At 38.1% G+C, this 13,906-nt stretch overlaps 1 protein-coding gene across 1 annotated transcript; it reads left to right on the forward strand.

The window, feature by feature from the left end:
* The first annotated feature begins 5,376 nt into the window (after positions 1–5,376).
* Positions 5,377–6,801, forward strand: LOC139884214 (uncharacterized). Its single transcript, XM_071868280.1, has 2 exons — positions 5,377–5,978; positions 6,093–6,801. Exons 1-2 carry the CDS (start codon positions 5,377–5,379, stop codon positions 6,799–6,801), a joined length of 1,311 nt encoding a protein of 436 aa, XP_071724381.1.
* Positions 6,802–13,906: the final 7,105 nt, after the last annotated feature.

A 13,906-nucleotide genomic window follows, 5' to 3' on the forward strand; every position in this document is an offset into this window, starting at 1 on the left:
CATCAACAGAGCTCCGTTGATTTATTTATCTATCAATGCTTAATTCAATGCTACAAACCAAAAAACCACATGATCAAAAGAACAATACGAAAAATCATTGAAATAGAGCTCATCAAATGAGCTCCTTAAATCACAAAATGACTGACGGCCAATAGCCCAATACAAGTATGTATATAAATAATCAAGATAGCTGAACTCCATGTTGAATAAATCCAATACAGCTTACCTTTAATATATCTCGAAATTGACGAATGATAATTCTGCATTGAAAAAGAATCACTAAATCATCAGACAGACAGGGTAAACAGAAGCTGCAAAAAGGTAAAATTCGATACTAACGATGTGATATTGGAATCAGAAACGGATGATGCAGTGAACCCAGCAGATCAAATGGAGCTCAAGAGTTATTATAATCAAATCATTTTTTTTTTTATCATTGAATGATAGTGATTGGCGTCATTTAACAATACAAGATCCTCAACGAAAATACGAGATTTCACATCGGAAAGTGACGATCGAAGCGTACCGGATATCGGGTTGTTGGAGCAATCGAAAAGGTACGACCAAACCAAATCTCGGAGTTAGCAGAAAATGTGTGTCTGTGTTGTGTGTGTGTTGTAGATATTGAGAAGAAAGCACTCTTTCTTCCCCTCATTCATTTTTAGTCATTTTACACACGTATGTGCCTACGTATATTCTAGACGCATTTTTTTTAATTATGATTCTTTTTTTTTAATTACGTTTCATAATATTAGTGAATTTTATTTATTTATTTATTTATTTTCATTCAGTTGTTCCTAATTTTGGTTAGTAGTTGTTTTGAGTTTGCAAGTTCTAAGACCAATGGAGATTAAACCATACATCTTTCCATTTGTATAGTGGATGAATAATTTGTTTACCACTATAAGTTGAAGGCTTAAAGGTGAATTCCTTTCTTCATAAATACCATGCCCATTGCTCATTTTATATTACCTCATCTGTGACTGTATTTACATTATTGCGTAGAAGTGAAAAAAAGAGGAGGACGATGGAGGAAAAAGACAATTACGTGGTTCTCTTCACACGTGCCTGTGAATATTGATTGTCTAATTTGCATCCAAAGGTGGAGCCAGGGGCTCGGCAGGACCACGGCCCGACAAAATTCGGAAAAAATTTCCGCTAGTGTCAAAGTTTTAGAAGCAGAAATAAAATTATATATACATTTTGAACTATGTAAATGGAATAAATATAGCTGCAGCCAAGTGGTAAAGCGTTTTGCCACAAATTCTTCCCACCCTGGATAGCCTTTAATATTTATCTTTATCTCTTATTTTTAATCTTAACTTTTTAATAACATAATTTTTATTTAATCCTTACACATATTTATAATTATTTATTTCTACTATCTTTTTTAACTAATTTGAAACATATCGCTACGGTTTTTAAATTATTTATACATAACAAATAATTTGCTTGAAAACAATTTAATAATTTAATTAAATTTAAGGAATATATTAATAAAAATTTCTTAGTTGATATATTAAAATTGTATTTACGACTTAGAATTTTTATAGTTTTTGTTTGATTTCCATTAAAAAAGTATGCGGTGTGACTAAAATTTTCGAGTGAAAAAGAATACGATGCGACTTAAATTTCCTACGATCCTCCTAACAGCAAAATCCTGACTCCGCCCTTGTTTGCATCGAAATATCTCTCTGAAAGAACTAAACTTTCAACATCTTTACTACTTAGGTTCGCCCATTCTATTATGTTTACTTCTGATAAAAAAATTTTAAAAATTTGATAGTCCTAACTCTTTTTGATTAAGTCACCCAAGATGCAACTTAACCAGATACAATTCAAACTTAATCTAACAACCACTTATTCATTATCTCTATTTTATCGAAGTGATTGATTACATGTACAAATGATCTATTTAAGAATAATTTAAATACAATTAAGACAATCATATTCTTAAGCTAGATACTAAACGATAGCGGATAATCCACCAGTACTATCTAAACAGATTACAACCATTTAAACATAAATCTAAAAATTAACTGTAAAGCAATAGTACGGTACAAACTAACACAGTTATAACAACTATTGTTATCAATAATTCAGAGTATAACAAATTGTGAAAGATAAACTAGTATTTGGTCAGAAACAACTGGACCAATACTTACAAACAACTTACAACCTACAAGTAAACTAAGTACAATAATAAGTAAAGTGACAGTTCAGTAGGAACTGAACTAGGACTTACAATGGACTCCTATGCTCCTGTCGATACACCTTAGTTGAGTAAGTTGCTCACGCCTAAGTCCTTCCATTGGATGACGATGATGATCGTGACTTAGCGTGCCAAAGTGTCGAACTAACTCAGTCGATCCGATACTTGGTTAATGCCGTTTGGTCTGATTCAGTTGAGTTGATACTGAACTAGAATCTTCAGATCAGACTCAGTTAAGTTGATACTAAATCTGAAACGTCAGCAACAATTGTCGATATGGAGATTTATAGATCTGGTGATCTAAAAATCTAATGGATCATTTATGCTATGAATTGTTTGTATTGAAAGTCTTCCTAAGTATTGTGCTTGAGACTTTGAATAACTGAATCAGTTGTAACTATTTGGAGTTAAACTGATTGGATCGATCGACGTATAAAATATAAGTCTCTCTAGACTGGTGGTGAGGTTCAGAGACTTATAAACAAATCAAATAATAAATAATATGCTATTGTGTAGATTTGATTTGAACGATAAATGTAACACCTCAACGAGTAGCGACTTGACCAGTTGTTACGATGGGCAGATATGAAAACAATCCTGAGTTAAATACAGATTCCATTATTATAGGAAACTTCTACTTGGCCATTTGCCCGCAGATTAGGTGTTCGTTAACACACCAAACTGCGTAATAAATAAACGAGCAAACTGTTTGCAATAAATCTTTCTTGTTTAACTCTTGTTATCTTTTAAAAATGTTTAATCTATTTTGTGTCAAACCAGAACAATGTTTATAGGCTCCAACAGTTCGATCTATTCTAAGTGAAAACTGTTCTATCCATTAAATCACGTTTTTCCAAATCCTGATTGAATCTGTATTCAACTCAGGATTGTTTACGTATTCGCCATCTGTAACAACTGGTTGAGTTGTTACTCGGTTAGGTCTTACTTTATCGTTCAAATCAGATCTACACAAACAGCACAATATCCATCATTTGATTTGTTAGTAAGTTTCTAAACCTCACCATAAGTCTAGAGAGACTTATCATCCATAATCAGTGTTGAATCAGTTTAACTCCAATAGTTATAATTGATTCATTTATAGAGTCTCAAAGCACAAACGCGTTTATCCTATCGAGACATTCACCGTTAATAGTTCATCGCACGAACTACATGCAAGATCTTTAGATCATCAAATCTATAAATTCCCTTATTAGATAACTATTGCTGACGTATTTGATTCAGTATCAACTTAACTGAGTCAGATATGAAGACTCTGGTTCAGTATCAACTCAATTGAATTAGACCAGAAGAGACGACACTAGTTCAATATTAGCTTAACTGAACTAGTCCTTCATCGTATCACGTGAACTCTCGGTTTCCACCGTCATTCAGAGGAGAGACTTAGGTGTCATCAGTTTGCTAGGCTAAGGTGCATCAACAGAGTACTAGCGAAGCATTGTAAGTTATGGTTCAATTCCTACTGAACTATCTCTTTATTGTTCACTGCACTTAGTTTATCTGTTGATTGAGAACTGATTGTTAGTACTGGTCATGTTGCTACAGACCAAGTACTTATTTATCTTTCACAATTTATTATACTTTGAGTTATCTTAGGATTATGATACGACAAGGAGCTTTCAGGTAATTTGGATAGTGGAGCTGTAGGCGACCTCAGCTTAGGACAAACTCGATACATGTGCGTCTTCGGCCCCTCTGCGAGGCCATGAGCGCTCGGGGACACGAAGACCGTCAGCCTTGTCCTCCTTAAGAGGCCATGAGCGTCCAAAGCCGAGGAGACTTATGGTCTCCACTCTGCATAGGTCGCTTTCGTAGTACTATGCATCCAAGAGAACCCTAAAAGCTCCCCCTATCTAAAGATCCATCTAGGATGTCTTTGAGACACAAGAGATCTACAATGATTACATTAGGGAAAACTTCTCACTCTAGAAGACAGACACTTCCCTCTCTAGATTCGATCAACTCCACGAGGCCCTCGGCTTCGTTGTGAGCCTTGAAGGCCAGCTTCATGCCGTAGACGCTCAAATACTTCTCAACCCCCATTATATTTTAAGTCACTCCAACCTTGTCAAGACTAATAAGAAGAAGTCACATGCTCTCCATTACTATCCCATTTCAACCCTGGATGGAACATTGGCACCGACAGTGGGGAGCTCGTAAAAAAATTCCTTTTTCTGCGTCTAGTCTTCATCGAGTTTCCAGATTCAAAAGTTATAGTTGCCTTTTTGGGTAACTTCCTTCAAGAGTTTACCAAGCTTTCTACTGTTGCTCTACTAGCATGAAGATTAAGTCCACTATTGGTCGGCTTGATACCGAACCAGAAATCGAGCCGCTTTCTGCACATGCTCCGGCCAGAAATGGTCGCCCCCAGAATAAAAACCAAAGATCTCATTATGTCCTTTCTAGGGAGCAGAGCGATACTCGCACAAGGGTTACAAGTCCCCAAAGACATGGACGTAGAGAAGCACACGAGAATAACTTGGGTCGCCCTTCTGGCTCTTTCTCAAGAAACGGGCATGCCACTGTGACCGTGCGCCCTACTCGCAGACCTATGCCGTCGACTCCGTAGCCTGCCCCATTGCCTAGGCGCCTTGAAAGCCAATAGGAAGAAACTCCTCCACAGCCCAGAGGACAGTCCAGCCGGTTGTATCGACCGGAGTTAGACCTCCGAGAAACAATGAGAAATCGTAACATCCTCGAAGGATCAAGATCATTCTCCAACGTACGTGAGCTTCTTGATCAGCTCCGAGAGTGGGGCAAAGGAGGGCTTAGAGAAAGAAGCCGTCCTTGCCAGAATAATAACAGTATCAGTAAGCCGTTACCAACCTAACCTCGGCCTCATTCTCTACGAATGCCTCGAGGCGATTTGCGCCTCAACATGAGCCGATCGCACCACATCCTAACCTTCTCCAGTAGCCATATTACCCTCTGCATCCATTGTCTTAGACGGGGATGCATGCATACTTTATGGCCGCTCCGCCATCAGCTGCGCAAAATGGACCTCCAGTCGGCTCTGCCGTATACAACAGGGCGGTCGGACCACTAACCGTACCTCCACAGGCTCCACGCTGAGCCCCTCCGACTACAGCTAAGCCGAGATCCTATGCTCAGCCAGGCCCCAGTTCCTCCAGGGCTAGGGGCATAATATGCTCATTGGATGCGATGAGCTGGCCCCAAGAGCGCTAGTCAAAAGAAAGGCCTGTGTCGATGCTAGCTGTACAGCTATACTCGACACAGTCCTAGATTTTTCGAAGGACGACCTGAAGGGTATCCAATTCCCATATACTAACCTGCTAGTTATCTCTATGATGATAGCCAACACGCTGGTCAGGAAAGTCTTGGTAGACGATGGTAGCTCCATTGACGTCCAATACCATCATGCGTTCCAAGCTGCGGGCCATATAGACGCCCATCTACCACAGTCACTGAGGTCGATCTATGCCTTCAACAGAATTGAAATTCTGGTTAGAGGCCAGATCTGGCTCCCCGTGACCCTTGGAAGCGGAACTTGCAAAGCCCTACAGATGATCAATTGGTTGGTCATAGAAGGCCCTACAGAATATAATGCAATTTTTGGCAGAAAAGGGATATCAACTTTCTCCGTTGTGGCGTCTTTCCTCTACCAGGCCATAAATTTTCCTACTCTTGGTGGTATTAGTATTGTTCGTGGCGCCCAGACCGAGGCTAGGAAATGTTGCATGGCCACTTTTGAGTTGAAAGAGCACGGAGAGTTGGCGGAGCTGTTGAGGCACGCCTCCCTTGTGTAGCCGAGAACGATCACAACACTGGAGGCTCCACGTCGAGCTCCCAGACAGTCCTTAGTAGTGGACTTTAATGCCCATGACGACTTCACTACGTCTAGAGCCGAGCCAGTTGAAGAGCTGGTGCAGGTCCAGGTTCATCCAACCGACCCTGAAAAGTTCACCATGATTGGCTCTGAACTCAAAGAGGATATTCGTACAGAAATAGTGAAATTCATGCGCACCAATGCCGTTGTCTTCACATGGATAGCCGAAGACATGCTCAACATCGACCCCTCCGTAATCGTACACCGGCTCAACATCAATCCTACGGCAAAGGCTGTTAAGCAAAAGAAGAGAGCATACGCCTTGGGAAGGCAGACAGCTATCGCCTACGAGGTAGAAAAACTCATGAAAGCGAAGTTCATTGAGGAAATCAAATACCCTGAATGGCTCTCAAATCCTGTTATAGTCAAGAAAAACAACGGGAAATGGCGGATATGCATCGACTTCCGTGACCTCAATGCAACATGCCTTAAAGATCGCTATTCGCTGCCTCGGATAGACATCTTGATAGATGCGACTACAGGTCATGAGCTTCTAAGCTTCATGGATGCCTTTTCAGGCTATAACCAGATCATTATGTTGCTATCCGATGTGCCAAAGGTCTCCTTCATCACAGGTCGAGGCTTGTACTGCTATGTAGTCATACCTTTCGGCCTCAAGAATGTCAAGGCCACTTGGCAAAGGTTAGTGAATAAAATCTTCAAACCTCTGATCGGCCATAATATGGAAGTCTACATTGATGGCATGCTTGTCAAGAGCGTTTGAGCCGAGAACCATGTACACAATTTAGTATAGTCGTTCGCCATTTTCCGAAAATACTAGATGAAATTGAACCCGGGCAAATGCGCTTCCGGTGTAAAGTCGGAAAAATTCCTCCCCCTCATGGTTTCCCAAAGAGGAATTGAAGCCAACCGTGACAAGATTAGGGTTGTAATGGAAATGGCAGAGCCGAACACTATCAAAGAGGTGCAAAGGCTCACCGGTAGGGTCATCGCCCTTGTTCGGTTCATGTCCAGAGCCGGAGACAAGTGCCTCTCGTTCTTCAACGCACTCAGCAAAGTTTTCGAATGGACCCCCAAATGCCGGGAAGCCTTCCTGGAGTTAAAGCGATGCTTGGCTTCCCCTCCTCTCTTGGCCAAGCCGAAAGAGGGAGAACCCCTGATCATCTATCTTGCAATCTCCTCCGTGGCCCTTAGTATTGTCCTTGTCAGGGAAGAAGACCGAGTTCAAAAGTTGGTCAATCATATCAACAAGATTCTCTAAGGAGCAGAGGTTCGTTACTCCTGAGTTAAGAAATTCGCGCTGGCCTTTGTCACAGCTGCACGTAATTTAAGGTCGTATTTTCAGGCACACCCGATTCAAGTTCTTACCGAGCAGCCCCTGAAGAAGATACTCCACGAAATCAAGTCCAATGGCCGTATGATTAACTGGACAGTCGAGCTAGGTGAATTCGACATATCCTATAATTCACGGATAGCCATCAAGGGCCAAGCTCTGGCAGATTATATCGTGGAATACACGATCCCAGACAAGGAGTCTAAGATACCCAACACCGATGGATCCACGAAAGACCCAAAGGTCAGACCAACCACCGAAGGAGCCTCGGACAAGGATTGTTGGAACTTGTTTTTTGACAGTGCTTCAAACCCATAAGGGAGTGGAGCCGTCATAGTCCTATGCAGCCCAAATGGCTTCACCATAGAGTACGGTCTAACCCTGAACTTCACAATTACCAACAACGAGGCCGAGTATGAAGCAATGCTTGTCGGCCTCGCCCTTGCTAGGAGACTCCTAGCGAAGAGAATACGCGTCCATAACAATTTATAGCTGATCGTAAATCAGATCTCTAGGGACTACACTACTCGAGAGCCAAGGATAGCCAAATTCCTAGCTGCCGTAAGGAACCTACTTAATCAGTTTGAACGGTCGTGGGTAATCCACGCGCCGAGAGAGGATAATGTCGAAGCCGACCTTCTCTCCAAGCTTGCTTTTGGAGATCTTGAAGAATTCGACAGACCTGTTTATGCCGAAGTGTTGGACACGACATCAATTGACACGCCCCTAGTGGCTCCCATATCCCAACAACAACTTGGATGACTCCTATAGTAGACTACATATCATAGGGCATCGTCGCACATGACCCAAACAAAGCAAGACGGCTAGCACGCAGAGCTGCCAACTATACCATCCTTGATGGGAATCTATATAAGTGCTTGATTTCAATGCCTTTGCTCAAATGCCTAACGTCGAATGAAGCTGACTACGCGCTCCAAGAAACCCATGAAGGAACTTATGGCCAACATCTAGGAGGTCGAGCACTAGCCTTGAAGATCATCCGCCCAGGATTCTTCTGGCCGACTATCTTGAAAGACTCGGCCGAGTATGTAAAGCAATGTGAATCTTGTCAAAGGTGAGACGCCCCGCTCTCGACCCCACCTATGAGGATCGAGATCGGTGTCCGATGGTACCTGTGCATGATGTGGACCGGACTTGATATGCGGAAGTGGACCCCTACTTATGTCTTGTAGCCCGAGCTTATGCTGTTTGTCTAACTTGGAGAAAGTATAAATATATTTTTCGAAAACTGTAAGCTTTTGCTTAATGAGAGTTATTATAAAATCATTAAATTTTTATATACTGAATAAAATATGAAATGAATTTGATGAATTACTGAACTGAATATATTCCGTAGAATAAAATCTGAACAGTAAAATACAAGCTGATATTTATAAAATCGGTTTGGAATCATAAAAATATGAAAATATTTACTTGAACATATTTATGAATAAATCATAACATAGTTTCTGATAATTAGTTGATATATTTGCTTAATATATAAATATTTTTTAATATATATTTTTATGAACTGTATAATAATTCTGAAATAGCTGAATATATTTTTGAACCCATATCTGTGAAAATGGAAAATACTACTATAATGACCAAACTACTATAGTGTTTCCGGCCTACCATGTGGTACTCCAACACGTATCGAACCACTATACATGAGGCCAGCATCTAACAATTCCGTACCACCCGCGCAATCCTAAACTAAGAGGTCACCTGATGGACCTAATACTGCTGAATATAAAACATATGTAACTGGAGGGTTCTTATATACTTTTTATATATAATTATTCTGTAATTATATATAATATCTGAATAATTGAATATTAAAATATATAGTTTTTCTGAACTATATCTAATATATGAATATATGTAAATTAATTATATAGTTTATCTAAAACTATAAATGAATTCATGATTGAAAATTTAATTTAATTTGAAAGTCTTCAGGTCTCTACAGTTATAATAATTTTGAAGTAATTATGCCATACCATGAAAATCATGAAATCATAAATCATGCATAAATGGTTGTATGGCACATTGTTTTGAAATCATGAATTCAAACATATATTGATAACATACTATAATGACATTATAATAAAACTCACGGTCGTTGAAGTTGTACGTTCATGTATGTCCTCCGTGTAGTAGCTTGTGCAATTCTGTCTTGGAAAGTTTCGGCCACCGCTTCTCACGGCAGGGTTACCTCGCTTGAGGTCGCCAACGTCCAAGGATGCTTCTGGACGTCGAACTCGATTTAAAAGCAGTCGATTCAGTCACGGCTCGCTCGTGACTCGGTTGCAACTCAGTGGCTAAACGAAATTGGATTGGCCAACGATGGCCGGTTTCGGATTCCTCGTAGCGTCATCTACACGACTCTGTCGTCACTAGGTAATTCCGATATCATGTATTTTGAACTGAATTGGATGAATGAAATTCATGATTAAATTGAATTGCTTGAATCATCTCTGTCATAAATTTTTTGATTTTTGGATGTATAATTGAGTCTGTGAAAATGCTACGGAGGGTGTGATTATATGGGATGAATTATTTGAGCACATTTAAGAACTCTAGAAGCAGTTCCAACCATCATAGCATAGACGTTGACAAACTCTAGCTTGATTTTCAGTTTCTCTGTATAGAGTTGAATTGTTTCTGAGTAGAGTCGAATTTCTAGTTTTGTACAAGTAAATTGTCGGGTAACAAGAATAACAGGGATGGCAATGAAAATGTTACGCAAGGTGTGATTTACGTGTAGTCACTGTGCACCTTTTCACTAATCATTACTTGTTTTATCTGTGGGCACCCCCACCGAGACTCCGTAAGGGGACTCGTAACGGGTGCTGCACATCTTTGACGTAAAATAATTTCATTTTACTATAATATTTATATATAAAGCGTCGTATCCAACCTTTCCTCAAGATCTCTTGAGAACCCTCTGAATGCTCAAGCTACCGATTCTCGTGTACAACTAATGAACTTGGGAAGGAAAATAAGTTTTGGAAAACATAACCTATAAAGCTTAGTGAGTAAAATCCTATTAGTAATAGATTTTCACATATATAAAATATGTTTGAGAAAAATCATATATATATATATGTCAACCCATCCCATCAAATCAAACCGTAAATCAATTCCATAATCAATTTGGAACCATTCAGTGAAAATAACAGAACTAAGGCTTTGGTGGCCAAACCTAAGCCGAAGTTCAAACACTCCTTTATGAAAGCTAAGGGGCTGGAAGTGTGCGTAACAACCCTTAGTTATAATATCTAATTTATACAATTCACCAAAAATCAAACAACTTAAAACTGTCCAGAATTTTCATAATTTTCATAGTTGTAATAAAATTCTGGAAAAACTATTTTCATATTTATCATAATTTTATTTGCAAACAATTAAAATGCCAGCTCAAAAAGATTAGTTGTCGATTTACTATAATTTTTAAAGGTTACGAAATTTCTCAGGAAAAGTTTGACTTCACGCCAGCGGGGGTTTCGGTTGACCGACCCTTGACCGGTGATTTCTCCCTCCACAGACGACAGCAGCCCCTAAAGTCGGTATGTATGGATTCGTTTTCGTCTAAGCTTTCTAAAACTGATGACCTCGTCGATGGAAATGGACGGAACACTACAATTCAAGGTTAAACGTCGGTTCAACACACCTTGCTGGTTTTACGGTCGATTTGCCATGCTCCGGCAACGGCAAAGGCTGAGGTTGGTGGCTATGGATTCGTACGGATGTCAGCTCTCCAATGATGGTGGTCTTTGATCGTGGGGTGGCCAGATGGTGGCTATGGAAGATGATTTGTCGCAGGAGGTCAGTTTGAATAAGAGAGCGACAGGAGATGAAGATGTTTTCCATTTGTTTTTCTTTCTTTATCTCTATCTATTATTTGTTCTATTGATTACATTAGTACATGTATCATTTAACCACAGATACACAATATTGACTCGTCACCTAATATTTTATTCATTTATTTTTATTTTATTCAAATTCATTTATTTATCGATCTATTATAGTGTTACTATATTTATTACTTTTATATGATCCAAGAATCTCAATGTCCTCAAAATAAATGATTCGGTAGGAATTTTAATAAATATACGCTTTTATAATACGACATAATCGTATATTCAATTCGTTAATTCGATTATCATTGTTCCATATAATCCAGTGTCGGGTCGTTACAAGTCCTCTCCCTCTTAAAAGAATTTCATCCTTGAAATTCAAAAGAGTTCTATCAAGAAAACCCTAAAAAGGAGATCAACTCCTTGTTCAATCAAGGGGAAATATTCCATTGTTCAAACATCAACTTTTATTCAAAGTCGATTCACACATACAAACATAACAAAATACAACCATCAAGAGTAAAGTTTTACAATTTTTCAATCTAGACAAACAAGTAGGGGAAAATCATGTTACTTCGTGTTACATTCAAACAGTAATCTGTCTATCTTAGATGGTACTAAAAAAATTGTCCCTTCAACTAATCAGTCCCCTTTTTTTTTTCAAGTCTACTCAACCATTCATTTCTCATATAATTCAACTCCCATAAAATAAATAGCAGTTATAAAAGATCAACACTCACCTTCAATATATTCAGAATATAAAATTTCATGAGTAACCAAGTCACTTATTATTGATTGGGATTTGTTAGTAACTTTTTTCAGTAACAAATTTTCCAAATGAAAATTTAACATTTTTATTTCATAATTTGACGTAAAGTCTGCTCATATATCAGATTATCATATCTTACAAACTTGAAGTTTATTCCAAGCAAACTTTTTAATTACCAATCAACCATTAACTAGTACCACTTCATAGGCACATCTAAAGCAACACAGTATTGCAAATCAGCAATAGGTATACCAAAACTCAAATCAATGTATATACATATATGGTATTTAAAACTCAGATTACTTATGTCTATCCATTACTTATCACTTTCTCATAACTTACACATCCAAGTCCAAATTAGAAAGTAAAGTCGATTTCAATTACATTTATTCTCAAAAGTTTGAAAATATTCCAAACTATACCTTATAATATGCTACATTTATGTATCAAAGCCTGATATTCAATTTCCACATCCTTGAATTCAAAATCGAGTATAGCTTTAATTAAAGAAATCTTATTTTCACTTGTTAAATTATTAGTAGTGATCACAAGTAAACAGACTTATACATATTAACCCGAGAATTTATGAAATAATTATCTAACTATATTATGTTGGCTCAGATGCCAACATAATCAATTATGATTATGAGTCGGTTAATTTGAATGCAAGGACAAATTATAACGTAATCCGTCCATTGTTTTAATTTACCACAATACATGTTATGAACCCTTTCACATTTTTTTTTAAAAACTCAATTTATCTTAATTAAGGACAGAGCAATAAAATGTCACTTTAAAATGAACTCCGATGCAAATGGAAAGCAACACCGAGTAACAATGAGCCGCCCGCATTTCGACCCCTCCTGTGGGCCTAGTGCGGGGCCCGTTGGTACCTTCTATCGTCTGCGAAAACTGGGCCCTAGCGATGCCTCGTAACCTGAACCTGGAGAAAACATTTTATTTGTAGAAAACTGTAAGCCATAATGCTTAGTGAGGTTTTATATTGAAAACACTTAATGAAACATTTAATAATAAACATTTGTATTCTAAAACATCATAAATTGTTTTGTCGTTAGAACTCGTTGTAATACTTCTTTATTCTTCATAAACATTTATAAAGAAAATTTCCTCGTAAAACATTTATCAAACCCTTTTCGGTGGAAAAAAACTTTAGGATAACTACTATGGGGGACCCACCGTAGTATCCTTAACCTCGGCACCCGTCAACAAGGGCGCAAATATAAACTTCTGCTACGTAAACTGGGGAAGCCGTACCCTCTGATCAGACCGTCAACATGGGGTCACGTAAGGACCAAGTACTCTCTTTGGATTGGTCGCCACAAAGTCGATCGAATCCCCTCGAATAAAACATTTACATTGGGTTCGCATTTATATACATTATGTATAATAAAGCAAAACTTGCTTTTAAATTCGTCGTTAAGAAGCAAATAAAACTTTGCTTAAAGGATATTTGAAAATTTTCTCTAGTTTTCAAAAGTATAATACTTATCTATGCCATATATTTAAATAAATCTTAAACAACAAGACAATCGAGAACTATGGCATAGTAATATATATATATTTCATAAAGCATCAACATATTCTTCGTAATGAAAATGAAAGTAACACTCACAGTATCGTTGAGTCTCGAGTCGTTCCTTTCACGTAACGTAACGTTGCGATTTAATCACCTATCGAAATATCATGGATTAACCTCGTAAATACTAACGCTTTTAAAGAAAATTTACTCGAATTAATCCTACTCGTCATTTCGTCGCATAAATTCCTATCTTTCAGTTCAATTACTCTTCCATTATTCTTATTTATTAATTGACTTAAAGATTATTTCCTTAATTAAATTGCTTATTATATGTTATCTATAATAGAATAAATATCATAAAAT

The sequence above is a fragment of the Rutidosis leptorrhynchoides genome, unplaced genomic scaffold (assembly GCF_046630445.1).
Source record: "Rutidosis leptorrhynchoides isolate AG116_Rl617_1_P2 unplaced genomic scaffold, CSIRO_AGI_Rlap_v1 contig520, whole genome shotgun sequence".
NCBI classification, from domain to species: Eukaryota; Viridiplantae; Streptophyta; class Magnoliopsida; order Asterales; family Asteraceae; genus Rutidosis; species Rutidosis leptorrhynchoides.